This window comes from Pelodiscus sinensis, chromosome 12, assembly GCF_052426305.1.
Source record: "Pelodiscus sinensis isolate ZL-2025 chromosome 12, ASM5242630v1, whole genome shotgun sequence".
Classification (NCBI taxonomy): domain Eukaryota; kingdom Metazoa; phylum Chordata; order Testudines; family Trionychidae; genus Pelodiscus; species Pelodiscus sinensis.
The window spans coordinates 17334322-17348570 of NC_143063.1; the positions used below are offsets into that span (position 1 = coordinate 17334322).

Below are 14249 nucleotides of genomic sequence, written 5' to 3' on the forward strand. Positions count from 1 at the left end.
GCATACCTGGGAGGTCGACAAATGCTTTTGATGTCGACCCCCATGCGTCCAGACTACCGTGCTGAGCCGACAAACAACTGATCGGCTCAGCGTGGCAGCCACGTAAATTTAAATGAAGCGGCGATTATTTAAATTGCCGCTTCATTTTCCTATGCTGGGTAGTCTAGATTTACCCTTATTTAAATACTATATTTCTATATCTATGACTAAATATTTATCACTCAATGTTCCTAATCACAACATAGTATTGCCAGGTGTCCCGTATTGACCCGGACAGTCCAGTATTTTCGCCTCCTGTCCAGTAAAAAAAATTCAGAAAATACCAGACACCTAAAATATCCAGTATTTTCTGTTTTTTTCCCTGCCAGGAGGCGAAAATACAAGACACCTGGCAACCCTACACACTCAGCAACCAGGCCCAGTGCCCCGACCTCCCGCATGTCCCCTCACCCTCCTGCTTACCTGGTTCCGCAGGGGCTTGTGGCTGGAACAGAAAAACAACATGGCCGTCAGCAAAAAAGCCTCTTCTTAAAGGAGCCATGCTGATTTTTATTTTTTGCTCAACGACTAACTTTGGTCTTCTTCTTTTATTTTCTCAACAGAATTTTTTTCCCGGTGTTTTGGGGGGGTTTTTTTTGGGGGGGGGGAGGAGTTCGGTATTTTTGGTTAAACCATCTGGTAAGCCTAATCACAAGGAGGTTGATAGTTACAAAAGTTGATATTTCAGATATTGTGATAGAAAGAATAGATAAAGGACATATTGTATGTAATAGGTTTTTAAGAGATACAGAAAACTTGCTCTTGTCAAAACAGTTACACATTCCCCCAGAAAAATGCCCCACTGACAACAACAATTATAATATGGTTATAATGTTTGCAAACCACATTTTTAATCATAAAAGAATTATTACTAATTATTAATGGAATTTTTCAAAACTACAGTTTTCAAAGCTTTTAAAATCCATTGGTCATTCTAAATACTCAAGCTTAGAGTAGTAACAAAACCATATGCAGTAATATATTGTCCTACTTCATCTTCATAACAAACAACAGAAAAGAAATTAACAGATTTGGAGTTTTCAGATAAATGTATCCATACTAGATGATAATATGCCATTGAGAAGATATTTTAAATACTGTCAATGAAAACATTATTTTATATGTATATTATTTAAAATACAAAATAAAAAATATTTATAATTATTGTCTTATGCCTCATCCAGCAATTGAGTCTACATAGGCAAATGCCTATGGCCATGAAGAACCCCACTGAAGTTAGGAGGGAAACAGTCAGTTGCATGACCGGGACTTTACAGTATAAGATTTATAATATATAACATAAATGTACATACAAAGACACAGACTTAACACATATATAAAGAAAGACATATACATGAGGGGTGTGAGTATGTACATGTCTGTTTTGTGTTAGGTTTGTAATTTATATTATAAATATGGTGGATTTCAATATTAATAATGAAATATCTAATAAAGGTACGTTTGAATCTATCATTAGCATTATTACACTAAATGTTACAATGTTCTTATTGCTTTTGGTATAATTCCATTTCCGCTTAAAAATAAACATTAATTTGCTTTTGATCAATTCCAGGTGCTATAATAGCCTGACAGTGTGGTTAATTGTTTCTAGCATGATGCCAAACCTCTTCAGAAGTGACCACACACTCATGCAGAATCACAAAAGTTTGCACACAGAACCAACAGTGCCCAAATCCTCTCTCATTTATGGGATCTTCAAATACTGCTGCACCATTCACACTGACTGGCATCATTCAATTTTAAAAAAAGGACTTGCTACAATGACTGATACTTTTCGAACTAAACTGCTGAAAGATTTGTTATGTGAGTAATTACAAGTGTAGAGCTACAGATGTTGAACAATAGTGGCTTCCACCAAGATGTACACTATAATATCAAAAAAATAACGTGGCATCTGGTTTCTTTATCTAACTACCTTTCTTAGGGTTTGGATCTTAATTTTTTACAGTTGACAGCAGTGTTATTTCAGTCAGTCAGTAGCATCTGGTTGCTGGGGAGGGGAGGAACAACTCCGTGCACTTTAATTAATTGTGGAGAGATTACATGGTCTTCCAACCGTGTAGTTTGTCATCAGAGCACATTACAGATTTATATTAGATGTTTCTCCATAGTGTCAAGAATAATTAAAAGGGGGTAGGAAATGATGCCAGCTAGCAATGCTTTACAACAACGGTGAAAGTTTTAAATTTATTAAATCCACGGAATTTTAAAAGAAGATGTCAATTCTGTAGTTTGGACTGTGCAAGGAATAAACATTAGTAGGTTAAGCGGCCAATATATTTAGTCTGCTTGAATTATGAGAGGTTCGTGTTTAATCTATCAGACCTACCAGAATTGGTGTGGAATGTCAGAGTTATTAATGAATCAATGCCCCCTTTTCTCATAAATACATTCACTGAATACAATAACTAACATATGTTTTTTCCTTTTTTCCTATAAGGATCTCTATCCAACTGTTCCTTCTGATTCCTATAAGAACAGAAGTGCCAACTGTATGCAAATTTAGTTTTGCTCAATTAATTTGCAATACACTTGGATTTGGGCTTCATTAATAGTATTGTTTTGGTGTGTATATGCATATAAATTATTCCTGCATTAGACTGACTAATGAGTCAGGACCACATTACTGCCCTCATCTGCATATGGACCTCCCTACACATGTCAATGAGGGCAATTATGGCACTGACCTGGGGAACAATGCCTACACAAAAGATACAGGCCTAATTTCTGTTTTCACATAGACTCAAACAAATCCCACTGAAATTGATGGGAAACCACATCACCAAGACAATTTCAGCATTTACATTTTGATTTATTTCACATCAATTTATCAAATTAGTTAACTGCAGTCTCAAACATTGCATTGTAGAGAAATGGCATGAACTTCCCTTGTCTAAGAATAAAGAGAGATTTTTTGATAGTCTGTAAATATTAGAAATGAATTACCTTAACTGCGAGTGTAAACCTTTCCCTTTGTGCTATGTCAGATTTCCAGAATTTTCAGAAGAAAGGAGCTTCAGGAGAATTACTGTACATAGAATCATAGGACCAGAAGGACTCTCAACAGGTCAAGTCCTCTCTTTTCCGGAAAAGGAGCGTCTACATTGGCAGGCTGCTTTTCCGGAAAAGCCCTTTTTCCGGAAAAGCGTCTGTGGCCAATGTAGACGCACTTTTCCGGAAAAGAGCCCCGATTGCCATTTTCGCGATTGGGGCTTTTTTCCGGAAAAGACTACTGGGCTGTCTACACTGGCCCTTTTCCGGAACAGCATTCCGGAATAAGGACTTATGCCTGAGCGGGAGCAGCATAGTTTTTCCGGAATAGCAGCTGATTTTGTACAGTAGAGTGTCGTTGCTTTTCCGGAAATTCAAGGGCCAGTGTAGACAGCTCGCAGCTTATTCCGGAAAAGCGGCTGATTTTCCGGAATAAGTGGCCCAGTGTAGACACAGCCAACTTGTTTTGTTGAAATAAAAACAAGCATAGACCATGGTTAATCAAACAGAACAGGCTTCTGTGAAAATTTCAGATACTTTGTAAGTCTGAGATTTTGCATAAACATATAATTATTCATGCAATTGCAAAAAATGGACATTTATTTATTGATATAAAATTAATATACATTTTGTGATTTTATTTGGGAATAAATAAATAAAAAACAAAATACAGGCAGTCCCCGGGTTACGTACAAGATAGGGACTGTAGGTTTGTTCTTAAGTTGAATCTGTATGTAAGTCAGAACTGGCGTCCAGATTCAGCCGCTGCTGAAACTAACCAGCGGCTGACTACAGGAAGCCCGAGACAGAGTTGCTCTGCCCCGGGCTTCCTGGAATCAGCCGCTGATCAGTTTCAACAGGCTGAATCTGGACGCCAGTTCGACTTACATACATATTCAACTTAAGAACCACAGGCGTCCCCAAGTCAGCTGCTGCTGAAACTGATCAGCGACTGATTCCAGGAAGCCCGGGGCAGAGCAACTCTGCCTCGGGCTTCCTGTAGTCAGCGCTGGTCAGTTTCAGCAGCAGCTGACTTGAGGACGCCTGGGGGCAGAGCAGCTGGGGTGCTGCCAGGTTGGTCCAGTAGCACCCAGAGCGGTGCTGCGGAACCAACCGACAGCGCCCCAGCTGCTCTACCACAGGCGTCCGGAGAAAAGCTTGGTCTGCTGGGGGGGGATGGCGTCCTAGCTGCACCCCCCCCCCAGGAGACCAGGGAGACGCGGGCAGCGGACCAAGATGCACCGCGGTCCCGCCGCCCGGGTCCTCCGCGGCTTTGCTCCACGTCTCCCTGGTCTGCTGGAGACCAGCAGACCAGGGAGACAGGGAGCAAAGCCTCTGAGGACGCCGGCAGCGGGACAGCCGCGGCGCGTCTGGGCTGTCCCGCTGCCCGCGTGCTCCGCGGCTTTGCTCCATGTCTCCCTGTCCCACTGCCGGCATCCTCAGAGGCTTTGCTCCACGTCTCCCTGGTCTGCTGGTCTCCAGCAGACCAGCAGACCAGGGAGATGCGGAGCAAAACCGCGGAGCCCGCGGGCAGCGGGACAGCCCAGACGTGCCGCGGCTGTCCTGCTGCCGGTGTCCTCAGAGGCTTTGCTCCCCATCTCCTTGGTCTGCTGGAGTCCAGCAGACCAGGGAGACGCGGAGCAAATCCCGTTCATAACTGCGGATCCGACATAAGTCGGATCCGCGTAACTCGGGGACTGCCTGTACTAACAAAATAACCCCTTCTTCTCCCCCAGAGCCAGGCATTCCCATATTCCCGTTCTAACCCAATCCCCCTCCGCTCCCTCAGAGCTATGCATCCCCCTCCCCCAGAGCCAGGCACTCCCAGCCTCCCCCAACCTAACTCTTCCCCCTGCTCCAGAGACAGGTGCAGAGCAGCCAGGCCAGCTGTGATCTGCACTCGGCTATCTGCTCCAAGCGCCGGTGGGCTGCACTTTATTCCTTTATAAAAATGTACTGGCGGGCCACAAAAAATTTCGATCGGGCTGCATGCAGCCCTCCAGACGCCAGTTTGACATGCCTGATCTAGACCTTCCCTGACAGGAATTTGCCTAAATTGCTTTTAAAAATCTCCTCTGATGGAAATTCCATGACTTCCCAAAGCAATTTATTCCAGTGTTTAACCAGCCTGACAGGAAGTTTTTCTTACTGTGCAACCTAAGCCTCCCTTGCTGCAATGTAAGCGGACTACTTCTTATCCTATCATCAGAGCTTAAGAAGAGTTTTTCTCCCACCTCCTTCCAACAACCTTTTAAATAGTGAAAGCAGTTATGATGTCCCCTCTCAGTCTTCTCTTTTCCAAGCTAAATAATCCCAGTTCTTTTAATCTTCCCTCATAGGCTATGTTTTCTAGATTTTTAATCATTTTTGTTGCTCTTCTTTGGATTTTTTTTTCCCAATTTGTCCACATCTTTCCTGAAATGTGGCACCTATAACTGGACACAGTACTCCATCTAAGGCGGGGGAAGCAAGATATGGTGTGCCAAACCTCTGCATCCAACCCACGGGCCACCCTGCTGGGACCCTCAAGCACAGAGCAGTCAGCCACTTTAGAGTAGCCCCATGCTGCGTTAAGCGGCTGGCTCTCTGCTCGAGGTGCTGGGGGGAGAGGGAAGCTATTGGACAGGTCAATAGGAGCTGAGAGATTTTGCGAGAGGTTGGGGCAGTATGTGAAGCCTACCACTTCCTTTGGTGCTTGGAGTAGATAGCCGCAGGAAGCAGCCTTCCATTTTGAGCAGCATGGGCGGGGGCAGGGAAGGAAACAGCAGCAGGCAGGATGCCTGACTGGGGGTCCTGCAGGGCTTCTAGCTGTGAGCTGCCTAGTCAAAGCCTCCCCGTCAAAGCCTGCCTCTAGCAGCCCAATCCCTTCCTCCTCCCAACTGCCTGCTCCAGGCCACCACCCCCTCCTGCCCAAGGTCATCACCCTCCTCCCAGCTGCCTGCCCCAAGTCATCACCCAAACCCTCTGTCTCTCCTCCCCTAGGTCACATCTTCCTCTCAGAGGCTGCATTCCCTCCCCCAACCCTCGCCTAGGCCAGAATCCTCTCCTGCATCCCACCCCATCTCTGCACCTCAAATCTCTGCCCCAGATCACAATCCCCTCCTCAACCCAAACTCCCTCTCAAACCCCACACCTTCTCCTGAACCCCAGGAGAAGGATCCTCTATGACACTTAGATCCCTTTCCACAGTACTCCTTCCTAGGTAGTCATTTCCCATTTTGTATGTGTGCAACTGATTGTCCCTTCTTAAGTGGGAGTACTTTGCAATTGTCCTTAATGAATTTCCTCCTCTGACCATTTCGCTAGTTTGCCTGCATCATTTTGAATTATTATCCTATTCTTCAATGGACCTGCAACCCTTCTCAGCTTGGTGTCGTCTGCAAACTCTATACAGTATGTATATGCTCTACGCCATTATCTAAATAGTCGATGAAGATTTTGAACAGAAACGGTGCCCAAATTGATCCCTGCAGAACCCCACTTGTTATGATCTGCAAGCATGACTGTGAACCATTGATAACCACTCTCTGGGAACAGTTATCCAACCAGTTATGCCCCCAACTCGACTAAGTTGCACGTGCTTTGGAGGACAGGAGTATAATTCAAAATTATCTAGGCCTCAAAGAATGGTCCACAAAATAACCAACATGCAAGGAAGGAAGTTGCTCCGCCCGCTGCCATTCTCCCCCTCCCCGCCCCCCGGCTATTGATTTTGCTGAAAAAGTGGCACTTCTTTGTGTGCTCATATAAAAATCTATGCTCTGCAATCTACATTGGCTGCCTATTGGTTCCTGGGTATGGTTGCAGCACATGCAAGCATACTTAGCTAGCTCCGAATGAACTGTCTAACTAAAAACAGCACTGAAGCTGCAGCAAAACATGGGTATTGATCTGAGCTAGCTGCTCAAGTACAAGCCTATCCAGGACCGTGGTGGCTAGCCCATGCTGTTCCCTATGCTGGCTGCTGAAACTTTATGGCTATTTTCAGTAAGCTAATTGGATCAAAGCCAGGTAAGGTATGTCTAGATACCTGCTGAGTGCAGTACACACACCCTAATGTTATGACAAGCTGTAGTCAGCAGAGGTGCCTGAGGAGAAATTCCACGGGTGTAAGAGAGTGAACGGCTGAAAAGCCATTCTCCATTGGGGCACTGGACAATTGGCAATACACTTCATCCCTAAATCTGTAGCAGCCTAAATTTGTGAATGTTATACAAACAGGGAAATCATTCATATGCACATATATGATTTTATTTCTTTATTTGGATTTTGCAAACTCCAGTAAAAAAGTGTATTTCTCTCTCGGGAGTGTATGTATGTGAGGGTGGCAAGTGAAAGACCTTTTAGAGTATTACTAACTGTATTCAGGAAACCTCAGACGCACACTGAAAATAAAAGGCAAACACCCTCCCTTTTTTTTGGAATTAACACTAGGCAAGGCAACTGGGTTCAACTATATTTCTCTCCTATAAGGAAGAGATGCAAATCCATTCACTGCTAAACTGAAAAGTAAGATCAGCTGTTTATGTTGACTGAGAACTAGATTGAAAAACTGTTAATTTTGAATTGATGCACCACTAACAGCAATGCACCAGACACCGTGCCAAGTTGTAGCTCTGGGAGAAAGGAGATAAATACCTCAATGTTTCTCCTTTAGTACAAAATTTTAGCTCAATAGAATGAATACACCTAAAATGACACCTAATACTTTAACATATGATGTCAGGTGTGATTCAAAATCTCCAGTATCATGAATGTGTCTGGGAAAATGGTCTTCCCATCTTGTTATTTTGTCCCTTGAACTGATTTTTTTTTCTACAATGCAATGACAGGTAGACAGTGAGAGCCATTAGTAGAGCTAGGGCTGCTACAGTAGCTACCTTATACTTTGATGATCTGCTTTGATCATGATGCATCATATTCATTAGAGAACTCTTTACCCTTTCCATTCTCTGGAGGGTAGTTATTGCCTTTACAGATTCCCTTCTCTGATTACTGTATCAGGCCAGGGAAATTCATAATTTGCAATGAAGCTTTTGGTCCTGACAAACCCAGAAGTGACAATGTTCAAATTTAAAGCATTGGTTGCATCAATATATACCTGCTTTACACTGAACCAATTAACTGATTAACAGTATTTTATTATCAGCTTGAAATGTGGCCCACCTACAGGCAGACTACAAGCAAATAAGATGTTAATATTCATTCAGCTATCTCCTATCCTAACCAAGGGGCAGCTGTCACAGCACATTAATTAACTATTATTTATATAATGAAAAACATAAAGCATTATCTAATTACCTTGTCTTTCAAATGATTTAACAAGCTAAACATTTCATAATATTCAAGTTTTGGCATTATTAAAAATATATACTAAAGCCATTAGTTTGCATGAAATGCCAGGAAGGGATCAGAAAGGTGTCATTAATATTACTAGTATTTCTAGGATCACTTTGTATTGTGCTAGTTGAAATTTTTTTTCCCTTCAGCAAAACCCAACCAATAACAGTACAAGATAATATAAGGTTGTTCCTAAAGTTAGTGTTATGCTCCTTTGGTAAGAGCTAGGATTTAGAAGAAAGAAAATAATTACCACTTTTGCTATTCTGGTTTTCTGAGTTCTTAACAATAGTATTTATAAAATGTTCTACCTTTACTCCACCCTGCTAAGGCATTCAAGGTTCTGCATACAAAATTAGAACAGAGTAATAATTCACAGTTAGATATCTTTTCACTGGGCAGGGGAGGAAGAAAGGTGTTGGGTGCAGTGGCTGAAAAAAACTCCCAAGCCAAAAGATCTCATGAGAATGTAAACAAGATTTTCCAGGCTTAACACATTTGGATAGTCTGTGACTAATGATATTAAATGAAGGGAACATTAGTGAGATTACCACTGAGAGAAATCAGGGTTGATTTTGATCTTTGAGTATGCCTGCATGAGAACCTTCCAACAGAAGGCCCCATAAAAAAATACAAAGAATTTATTCAAACTTTTGTGGGTGACATTTTTAACTAAATAAAAATGAATTAATCAAAGCATCATAATTATTGCAGCTTTATTCATTCATATAGTCGCCGAGGGAAAATGTGGCATTTAAAACTAAGGGATTGCACTAAAAATAAAATGGCTCAGAATCTTTCCCCAATGCTACAGTAGTGCTTAGATGACAATTATTGCTTTAAAAATCTCAGAGGGGCAGCCGTGTTAGTCTGTAACTAAAAAAGCTTAAGAAACAACAATGGTCCTGATCCTGTACCATCTTAGAATCTGAAGAAGTGGGTTGTGCCCACAAAAGCTCATGATACTATTGATTTTTTTGGATTAATTATTGCTTTGCAATCCAAACCTCTAAAGAGACTGTTACCCACTGCTCTGCCCAAGATCATCCCTGGTGGTTCACCAGTGACCTTCCTTCACTTCAGTGACATTATGTCCTGCTCTTGATAATCATTTATCACTGCATTTATCACCAGGATTCTTCATACAACAGCCTTATAATTCCAGTGAAATCAAGGCTTGAAGACATCAAAGAATCTGACTTCAGGAGTGAATGACTGCACTTTGAAAACCCTTATATGAAAATCACTTACATAATTTCTGACAGCCATTGGAGAACTATGTCCAGACAAAGGGACTAGCTCATACGGGTCATATACATGGGTCAAGCGGGACCTGCAATTGCATGGCTGTCCCAAATCTCTAGAATTGGGTCCCGCATTCTGAAATGCCCATAATTGTAGTTACTTTTAATCCATTCTTGATTAATGGCTTCCTATAACCGTGGAGATAGAAACAAGGAATTTAGCTGGGAAATTAGAAATTGTATTGCCAGATGTTTTTAAATCATTAAAGGACAGTAAAAATAAGATCAGGCAAAGTCTAAATAATGAGAGGCAAAAACTGGAACAAGCTTTAAATGGGAACAGTCACTTGAGAAAATCAGCTTTTCGGTGAAATTCTGACCTCACTCACCTCAACAAGAAAACTCCCAGTGACAACAGTAGAGTCAAAAATGTATTCTTTGGTCTTATGCCTTAGCTCATTAGTCTTACCAGACATATTATACCATGCGCCACAGATACTTCCTTTGCTCCTTTGCAGAAGAAGTTACATGTAAAGAAGCTGCAGCCTACAGAAGTGATCACAATGTTCCTCAAGAAGACAGAAAATTGAAACCAAAACACAAGGAGATTAAAAAGGTTTAAATTCAATAAATAATTAAGACCTCCCCTCCCCCCCGACTACAATTTTGAAAAAATAAAATAAAAAGGAGTTATTTATTAAGGGAATACTGTATATGCATAGTAGCTACTTTTCATCAAAATCGCCATGTGTTCCTAGGAGAAGGTGTTAGCACATTTTTTCTATGTATGGCAGCTGTATTACCATGCTAGAACTTAATGGCTCTGAAGGCACCCTTGCACTCCACTGAGTCAATAATATGCAAATTAAATTGTTCTCAGGTAGGCTTGGATACAGTGCACCATAATAGCTCCAAAGGAACCATTAAGAGTCTTGTGTGCCAATAAACCCAGCAAAGTACAGAACTTTAGACGTAAGAATGACAACCTGCTTGACCTAACCCTCTATATGTAAACTAGCTGGATTTACCCGGCGTTGCTTGGGAAACTGGAGGAACAAAATGTAGAAAAACAGTAGTCCATTACCTTTTTTTGAATGGTAGAAAAGTTGCACTGATTTCTACAGGGATTAAAATATAGGTCCATGTCATCCCCAGAGGGGGTGGAGGGCGATGTGACCCCAGGTAGAGGGGAGGTTACATGTGGGAGGGGCGCCCCAGCTCGCACCTGGGGCTGCAGGTGCCCAAGCCATTGTGCGTGTGGGGATTGGGGCACTGTATGCCGGCGCAGTAAGGGGAAGAGGGAGGAAGGGAAAGAGGGTCGTTTATGTAACTTCGTGGGAGGGAGGGGGTGAGTCCCGGACAGTGCTGGGGGTGGGCATAGGACCTAAGATGGGCAGGGCGGCTCCTGCAGCGCAGCGTGGCGGGTTACTTTTTGATTTTTACAGCTTGAGCTCGGGCCCAAAAGTACCTTAAAACCTTCTCCTGAATGAAAGGTTATCCCATGCAAAGTTTGGTTGCGGTAGCTCTTATAGTGTCCAAGTTATTAGTGCACAAACTTACAAACATTCTCCTTTATATATTAGATACTGCATGGAGCTCAGAACTGTGTGTTATTGTACATATAGTAATAGTGCTTAATAATTGTATAGAACTAGGATATCAAGATAGTTTGCAAACATTAATTAATTAAAATGAAGGTATTTATACCAATGGTACAAGAATGTAAACACGGGCAAAGAGAAGTCAAGTAAGCGACACAGTGGTACAGTTTGACTCAGTCTCCTACAGTAATCATGGAGAACAATTTCAGTATAAAACCAGTGTACCTGGTTTTATGCTATACCCATCTTCCCCCTAATGTATGCTGGGATGAGAAGGGCCATTTTACTCACCAGTACAATGGTCCCCATGGGTACAGCAGGGCCATCCCAAGGGAGAGGCAGAGCCTGGGACACAGGTTCTGAGTTTCTAATCTGCAAGAAGGTGCGCCCTCCTGGTTCTGCGCAGGCCGGGCCGCTACTCTATCCCTTCCCCAACGGCCCACCCTGCCCTGCTTCTTCCCACCCCCACTATGCTCTCACCCTGCCTCTTCCACACTCAGTTCCAGCCCCCAAGCAGACTGTATAATTGTTCCTCTTCCCCTCTCCCCAGCACCTTCTGATGCTACGAATCATCTGACTCATGGTAGGCGGTAGGCACTGGGAGGGAGGGAGAGGTGCTAATCAGCAGGACCCATTGGTAGGTAGGAGGCACTGGGGAGATTCTGCTGCTTGCCTTCCTGTTTGCCTCCTCACCCTGCTTGTCTGCCTGCCCCTTCACAATTTTATGTCCAAGTGCCCAAGTGTCACCTCTGACTGCCAGGGAAAGTCAGAGCACCCCTAACTCAGAGCAGAGATTGAACTGGCCTCTGGAAGCCCCAAGAGAGTACAAAAGCTCCCATATAGCTCCCACCCCAAGACTTGCAATGAGTGCAGATCAGCCACATCCAAGAACATGACTATGTCAAAATGTACATTAAAAACAATGACAGGGAGATTTTCAAAATATCAGACTACCACATTTCATAGGTTTTGAATACCACATTCGTAAATCAGCTATCTCCACCAGCAAATGAAAAGCAACCACTGTCACAGTGCTCTTGAATACCAGATTTGGATTCACTATATAGTTTCACATACATTCCTGAACAGTGTCTTAAGCACCTCTGCCTTTTTTTAAATAGCGACAAAAGAAAAACAATGTATAATTAAGGAGTCTCTGCTGCCCCAGGCACAAAATAGCAATTGAAAAGTTTCTATGGACATACTGAAGAATTCATTCATTCCCTTTCCCATTAAAATCTTGGATTATCTTTTGTATATATTGTTACTAATAATGTATATATTATATACCACAAATGGTTACATAAAAACAACATTTAGAGTCTAAACTAAATGCACAAAGGCTTAAATCTAAATTAAGCCTGGAACTCCCTCCTTAGTCATTATGCAAACTTAGTTCTTGTTTCTTTTGTTCTTTTTTACTGAATTTTTTCCTGAGTCAAATCTTTATTTTATAAAGCAATGAATGGATTTTTTTTTTACTGACTGAAGATGAAAATACAACTGTGGACAGTGGAAAAATATATAATCCTAACTACAGCCAGAGCATCTGACTGTAAAATATATCTACTTAAGTTATGCTTACATTCAACCATTGTCCACGTATGCAGAGACTGAAAAACTTGAAAATACCATTAGATTTTTGACTGCTGTTCACCCAGTGGATATTTTTTAAACCAAGATCACCTTTATTTCACTTTAAAAATAAGGTGATAAGTATCCATTGAAGTTATTCTTTCTGACTCTTTAATCCAGCCAAATTATTTACCTTTAAAATATATTAGCCTGCTGATTCATTTTGAAACACTGATGATCAAGTCTAGTCAAAATTACCATTTTTTGGGGGTGTCTAAGGGTTAAATAATTGCTACCATCGTGATAGGAGTATAGCATGGGCAGGCACTGTCCCTATTGATTTGTAGGCATGTTTCCTCCCTTCTTGTTTGCTTGGGATAGATAAGCCAGTAACTGTACAAAAAAGATGTAACTTTTAATGAATGCTCACTGTGTGTGTTAAACAAATAGTATCTCCCTACACCCTTATCCGTTCCCATTCACTCTGAAGTATATATTCAGGAAAATGTATCCTTTTCCCCTTGTAAGTTGCTGATTTAACAAGTTTTGTGATGTGACAATTGCTTAAATCAACTAAATAACTGTTAACAGTAAACAGGGGCGGGTATAATTATATTAATCACATGGTTATGATTATGCATTATATGGGTGTTCACATTACTAAATTAGGGCTTAAGGGGTGATGTAATTGATAAGTGTATTTACATACTAATTAAGATAAAAAGGTGAACCTGTGGTTAATTTGTTGCTCACTCAGTTCCCAAGGTTGGGTGGGGAAGGGGTCCGAAACAGAATTATCTGCAATAAAGAAGCATGTTTACTCTGTCTGCCATTGGGTCGCCAGTTCTTTCCTAACACCAGTGAAAATAAATTTGTTATTCTTCATTTTGCACATCAAAGAAGAAACAGCCTGTCTTGATAAATGAAGCAATTGGTTAGATCAGTTTTTCCCAATTTTATTTGGCCATGGAACCCCCTTTAAACTTGTTTTGCGGAATCCCTAATAACAGTCTTATATATGGAGCTGAAAAAGTAGTCCACAAATAAGTAAGGTTAATGCTAAACAAGTTCATGAGATCAACATTTAGTTTAATTGCACATATTTAAAAAGAAAAATCACATTTAATGTGTACAAAGATACTATTAACTTGTTGTATTATCACCATCAACCTAAGCATTACTGTTATGTAGTGTAGATATGTAGATTAATCATAGTCAATTTATATTTGTCATGGTTAAATTTTTAAATACAAGAAATCACATGACTATACTGAAGTAACGTATTCGTGAGAACACTGCCTGCGCACTCCCATACAAGAAACTGGTTTGACAGCTGAAGCTTTGACTTTGTCTGACGCAGCACTAGTATATTCGTATTCAGTTACCCACGTGATTCACGCTCCCTGACAGTGAGTACGGGGATTTACAGTGGTATATA

At 41.6% G+C, this 14249-nt stretch overlaps 1 protein-coding gene across 9 annotated transcripts in view; it reads right to left on the minus strand.

Moving 5' to 3' along the window:
* Window positions 1-14249, minus strand: part of FTO (FTO alpha-ketoglutarate dependent dioxygenase) — a 391784-nt gene that overhangs the window by 81783 nt on the left and 295752 nt on the right. The window contains exon 9 of one of the 9 annotated variants that reach the window (XM_075940291.2): window positions 463-484. The exons of the other annotated variants lie outside the window; for them this stretch is intronic. Coding sequence (XP_075796406.2) covers window positions 463-484 — 22 coding nt within the window. The remainder of the gene's footprint in view (window positions 1-462; window positions 485-14249) is intronic. 9 annotated transcript variants of the gene reach the window in all.